Source organism: Galeopterus variegatus, unplaced genomic scaffold (genome assembly GCF_000696425.1).
Source record: "Galeopterus variegatus unplaced genomic scaffold, G_variegatus-3.0.2 Scaffold600, whole genome shotgun sequence".
NCBI lineage: Eukaryota > Metazoa > Chordata > Mammalia > Dermoptera > Cynocephalidae > Galeopterus > Galeopterus variegatus.
Window position 1 is genome coordinate 559,169 of NW_007726711.1, and position 6,272 is coordinate 565,440.

Below are 6,272 nucleotides of genomic sequence, written 5' to 3' on the forward strand. Positions count from 1 at the left end.
AGGCGGGCTAATATAAAATCACCTAGTGTAGGGCCTGACATATAGTAGGAATTCAGCAAGTAATTACATTCTTCTTGTCACAATTTTTCTTTGGTAGTATCAAACAATGTGTACACATGCTTGTGAATGTACACACACACACACACACACACACACACCCCTTCCTCCCCCCGCCCCCACAGAGAAGGGGGAACAATCAATCTGAAACTAGCAGTTAGGTGACAAGCAATTTTATTTTGCAAAACAATCACTATACAGCAACAAATACATTTGCAAATTTGATTGAAAAACATGAACTAACTACAACCAGCCATTGAAGAAATGCCTTTCTATGGTAACAGGCTCTAGAATTATCAGAAGAAAGAAACCCCCACAGAATTGTAGCGGTGTGTTGGAACCTTGGAATCCCAGCATACAGAGTATACTTTTTGTTGATTTTTTTCTTTTTGCTAAAGTTGAAGTGGATTTTTATGATTGACATTTTCTGAGTTTGAAAATAAGTTTTTTCCTGCAGAGGGACTTGGCCTCAACCTACACACCCAGGCTAGAAATCCCAGGTGAAAAATCAGTGCTGATTTTAGCACATCAATCTTTGAAGGAATGCCTAGAACTTGCCTTCCTAAGCCATGAATCTACTTTATCTTTGCTACTTAGACCATGAATACTTTATTTTTACTTTTGTGGCATGAAAAATAGGAGAAAAACTATAATCACAGCTATGTCAGAATCAGCCACATTCAGATGTTATATTTTGGCTGATGATCTCTCTCCTGCTCTATTACCATATGCATGTATGTGGAGAATGCCAGCTACAGTCACTACATTCTTCCATTTAATGGCATTCTCTCTTCAGCCTCCTTTAACCACACCTAGCTGGTGTTACACAGGTGTCTTGCTTCTGGGTGGGACTTCAGCCCATCACCCTGCTGGAACTCAGCAGGTGAATCCAGAGAGAGTTGGTTCCTAAATGAGCATGGCCTTTGAAACTCATCATTAACATGGGTCTTTCCTACATCATTGTAAAGTATCCAATTTTTGGTTGCAGGTGACCCAGAGAGTGAGTTTATTGGAGAAGTTGGCCTTTTAACTCTTCGCAGCTCTGGATTACTTAAGTATCGTTAAACAGGTTCTCAAAGGCTAAAGCCAGAGAGAAACTGGCAATAGTGGATCTAGAACTGAAACTATGAAGCTTTCATTTCTAGATCAGCGTGTGTGTCTCCCCACAAGAGTGGTGTTCAAAAAGCTTAATTTGAGTCGTTATCTTGAGAGTGAAGGCAAGATGGGTTCCATCCCTTATCCCCACAAGAAGACATTTAGCCTGTGCGTTTCACTCTTTTACTGGCACAAATTATCCATTTGATTTTGTTAACTTTATGAAGAATTGCATTTCCATACAAAGTAAGGACAGTTATTCACTATAATTTGGTTATGACTAGAAATAAACATTTATTTTAGTACCAAATCTAATAACTTAGTGCCTTATATAACCTTTACTTTGGACATGTAGTTGTAATAAACTGGATTTTAATACATAGAGCATATTTATTTAGTCTTAACTTTTATAAAAAACATAAACCAGGTTGAAAAAAAATTGTTTCAAAGGTTAAATCTGTTCTAACCAGTTGTTAACTTACTTCTAGAGAACTTTAATCACTATTGAACACATGTAAGAATATACCATCAGTCTCTACACACTCTTCCTTCTCATCCTATTTTCTGGTGCATTTCAAGGGAAACTAATGAGGAAATTGCCCAGATGGGTCAAATCAAACCTCATAGCACTTACTAGGCAGAAAATAGACACATCCACAGTCCTACTCAGTAGTTTCTAGGTTTTTGACTGTCCTATAAAATAACTGATTTAGAAATGGGTTAACTCATGTTTACCTGTGTAAAATCTCTTAACTGAGAATGAATGGTGTGGGATTGCTCCTAGGGTTTCTCTTATGGCAGTCACATTGGTTGTGACATCCGATGGGTTGCAAAATGGCACCTGTGTCTCTCTGTCTTTGCATCCCTTGGCTTTTGTCTTAGATGCTCCTATACTTCCACGTTGCCTCAACCCATGCTCATCATATCCTTCTTCATATTCAGGAATCGATTTGGTTCAAAGACATCAAAAACCTAGTGGGCCATTTGTCTTTAACTGTTCAGATCCAGCCCACCAGCCCTGAGCAAGAAAAAGAACAGATAAAATACTAAGAAGTGTCCATCCAGCCTGGCAGCTCTTTGCCCTGTTCAGGCCATTGACTATTACATTGTTTATCTGAAAGTCTAAGATGAATGTTTTGTGAAAGGAATTAACTAACTGATTTGTGATTTGTAGACTATATATAAAGTCAGTATATATAAAGTACTGATAAATAATACTAAGTTACACTGTGTTCCTTTGTAGAGGGCGATGTTGGAGTCCTGGAAAAAAATTTAGATGTCTGTGTCTCAAATGTTTTATAGCTATAGCTCTTCAAAATATTGTATTTTTCCTTTCTGATGAAGTGATTTTTACTTTGGGTGGTGGAAGCCAGACATCTTATATCAGAGAATTCAATAAACAGATACTATTTAGAAAAATGGGAAAAAATGCCCCAATCTACCACTGTTAGTTTCAACTTTAGCAAATGGAAAAAAAAAAAGAAAAAAGAAAAATCTTAAGAAGTTGGTTTCATGAATAAATATAGAAATAAAACCCCAACTATTCCATGATTAAAAATGAGATCAACCCATAATCTTAAACCAACAATCTGTAAACCCTTTTATGTATAACTGGACCTACCCCCACAAACTCTATGTTGGTGAAAGCAAAGAAAAATAATTTTTTCTAGCATCACGGGAGAGACTAGTATCTGGCACTAAAACAGGGTTACAGCTTTGAGTTGTTACAGAAAGCAACTTCATGCTAAATTTTTTGTCTTTTTAATGTATTTTTTTTTTAAATAGGGAGAGAACCCTGCTAACATCTACTTTCACATACCTAAAATCGCAACACCAAAGGGTGCAGGAGACACAGATACTGTGAATAAAGAAGTATAATATTCAAGTATATGAGGAAGTATCACAAATGGCCACAGAGAAATATATATATATTTATATCTATAATACTGTATCAAACAGATGGAAGGGGGTGTGAAACTGGTAGTGTGGACACAGATCTAGCCAATCGGCTGACATTCTAATCAGACATGAGTCCATCCTAATGAAAGTGCATCATTTCTAAGAGATGCACCTTACACCACTTCCTCAACCACAGCTCCAATGTTTTGTACCATTTTTTAATTAGTTAAATAATTTATTGGATTGACATACTCTGATATAATTATCCAGGTCCCAAATGTTAATAAGTTAATTGAATCTTTCTTCCCATTTATACAAAATAACACTTTAAAAAAACATACTTCTTACATGCTCTTTCTTTCCTGCAATCAGACTCCTTGCTTTAATTTAACCTGTAATAAGTTACTATGGGCAGTTTTTATCTTTTCACTCAGAAACAGAATAGTAAAATGAGCAGCTTGGATTTTAACAAGGCCTTTCAGAATGTGGTGGATAGCCTTCAGGCACATGAAAGGTAAAAATGCAATTTTTAAAATAATAATACTCCATGCAAAACAGAGCAGAGCAAAAATAACTGTCCAATTGTAAAGCCAGTATCTTCCTGTTGCAAATGGAAATCAGGTCAATTTCTGCATATACTATTCATTTTTTTATATAAAATTGTAACAATTACTACAGTTTGGGATGAGATTATTTATTTCATGGTTTGTAAAGAATGAAGATAACACCTGCTCAGAGCCACTCCTGCCAAGAGCTCATGCCTAAATATTATTACTTCAATGCTACATGAGAACTATTCACAAGCCCTGCTTAGCGAGTGCAGCAGTGACATCCTCAGCTAAAGTGGCAAGCTGAGGAGATTCGAGCAGGTTGATGCTTCCAGAAGAGGAGACGTTGCTGAGTCGCCGGGGTGATGCCACACTGGATCTGCCTGGGGACTGTGTAATGATCTCAGCCCCATGGTCCACACGAGCCTTAGCATGCTCTCTGAAGTTCAACTTTTGGCTGTCAATCTGTTTAAGACAAGCATCAGTCCTTGTTAACTCAAAATCTTGACTGGCCCCTAGATCTTTCTCTATATCCTAGAATTGATATTAATGTGACTTCTATTCAGCTCTTCCAATGCTACTTCTTATTTCTCCAGGTCTTCAGTATGGGACTCATTTTGATGAGTATTTCAGAATAATAACAATAATTAAAAAAATCCAAAAAACAAGATTGGCTCATGACCTTGTTTCTTACCTTGACATTACCACCTCCAGGTACATGGTGAGCATTGTCGAGTGAACCGACTTTAGCTTGGGCCTTTTCTTTGAAATCCAGTTTTACACTCTCAATTTTCACACGTCCACCACCTATGAAAACAGAAAGGCTTTTAAATGTCTTACCAAAAGTAAATAATGGATTTATAATGACTATTTCCCCCAAATGATTACAGTAGATAGACCATTGCAAACCACAGATGGTAACAGGTTACTCATCCAAAGAAGTTTTGGGCTGGAAACTTATGGGCAATATATTCATTTGTAAATTTTCAACACTTATATCTTCACCAATGAAATAAGTCAGGAGCTGAGTTGTTTATAACTAGTAAGCTTTAAGAGCTTCCCATTTTCATTAGCATATGGGGGTGACAGGAAGAGAACCTTAGGGGATCCTTTTCCTGTACAGATGCCATAGGACCAATTTGACACGGACCTTGACCTGATAACATCGAACCAGAGAGTTTTGATCTTCCCATTCCCCCTAACACTAACTAGTCTGTTCAAGGATCTGCTAATTGTGAGGGTGCCATGATCCACCCTTCAGTTCAGTCTTCCCCATCTCTGCATGTCTTTCTCAGATTTTCAAATATAGGGGGTTCTTCTACACTGGGCAGGTATTTGTAGTCCTCTAGCCAGTCCTTGACTACTTTTGAGTGTCTGCCGATGTCGTTGACCTGGAAAGAAGCTTAGATATCACATTTACCCATCTCCACCCAAGAGATTTGCTTTCATTTTCATCAGCAACTTGGTTTTACCCATACGCATTCTTCTGAAGGGCCAGTGGTGGGCAATGTGACCCTCTGCTATCATTGCTCCTCACTTTGGGTTTTGATTTGGGAAAAATGCTTGAGGGGCTCTGTCGAAGCATGGAAAAGATTTTTCAGTTTTGTATTCTTGATGCTTATGTATCTCTGTAGACCAAAAAGAGAGGTCTGTCAAGACTGTAAAGGTCTCTTAAACCCTGTGGTGCTTTACTCATGTAATACTTAGACATTTTTGGCAATACCAAGTGCCTGGCCAGGGGCCTCTTGACATTATATGGTGTTATTAGATTGCATTTTGGAAAAATATCCATTCATTCTTCTCCTGAAGGCTTAGGACTTGCATGATGTTATTTTACTCATGCTTATAGAAGACATGCAGTTATCCTTCCTTCAAAATATGCATCATTTCATGGAGTGTTACACTTCCCACATTTTACCTGGCCATGTGCATCTTACGTTGGTTGTGATGGGATTAGCATGATTCGTAATGATTTATAGAAACATACTTATCTTGGTTAGAGGCTAGAGGGTGCTGGTTTTTCAACTAAATGAGACCAACTTCTTTGAGATCTCATTTTTGTATTGTTTGGGAGCCTCTGATAGAAACTGCTTTCTCAACCTTTCTTTTCTGATTATATGTTGTGTCAGTATAATCTTGCTAATTTTTTGTTGAACTGTCTTTTGAGAGGGAAAAAGTAATAATGTAATACTGAGCCAAAATATATTCAGAAAAGGAAGCTTGAAAAGTCTATTACTGTTGAGGCCCCACTAGACATTCTTATGCAACTGTTAGAGAAACCCATTTAAATTCAGAGCTCTATGCCTTTTGTTTTGAAGAATTCTGACACCCACCAAGAGCAGTAACTGTGAAAGACTGTAATTTTTATAAAGCTTCATAAGTGAAGTTGAGAAGAGCAGGTATTTCAATTTGTGCCTCCAGGAGTTGAATTGTTTTCTTTATTTTCTCCTTGTATTCCACAATCCAAAGTAAATTTGTGAAAAGCTTGCTGTTGTCAAGAATCACCCATGCTAACACTTCTTTATGAATTTAGTCATCTAATTCAGTATAATAGAAGTAAGAGCTAGATTTAGAAACAGGTGGGAGTCCATGACAATAGTCTTTTATGACCAGCAAATCATACACAGAATACTTTGTTATCTATATAAGATTTTTCTGTACATCCCAACCCCA

The 6,272-nt window shown here is 37.3% G+C and overlaps 1 protein-coding gene across 1 annotated transcript in view; it reads right to left on the reverse strand.

Annotated features, from left to right (window-relative positions):
- Positions 1-214: 214 nt before the first annotated feature.
- MAP2 (microtubule-associated protein 2) overlaps positions 215-6,272 on the reverse strand; it is a gene marked incomplete at its 5' end in the record, with an annotated part of 62,717 nt that continues 56,659 nt past the window's right edge. The window contains 2 exons of the mRNA XM_008570415.1: positions 215-4,064; positions 4,294-4,406. Coding sequence (XP_008568637.1) covers positions 3,849-4,064; positions 4,294-4,406 — 329 coding nt within the window. The remainder of the gene's footprint in view (positions 4,065-4,293; positions 4,407-6,272) is intronic.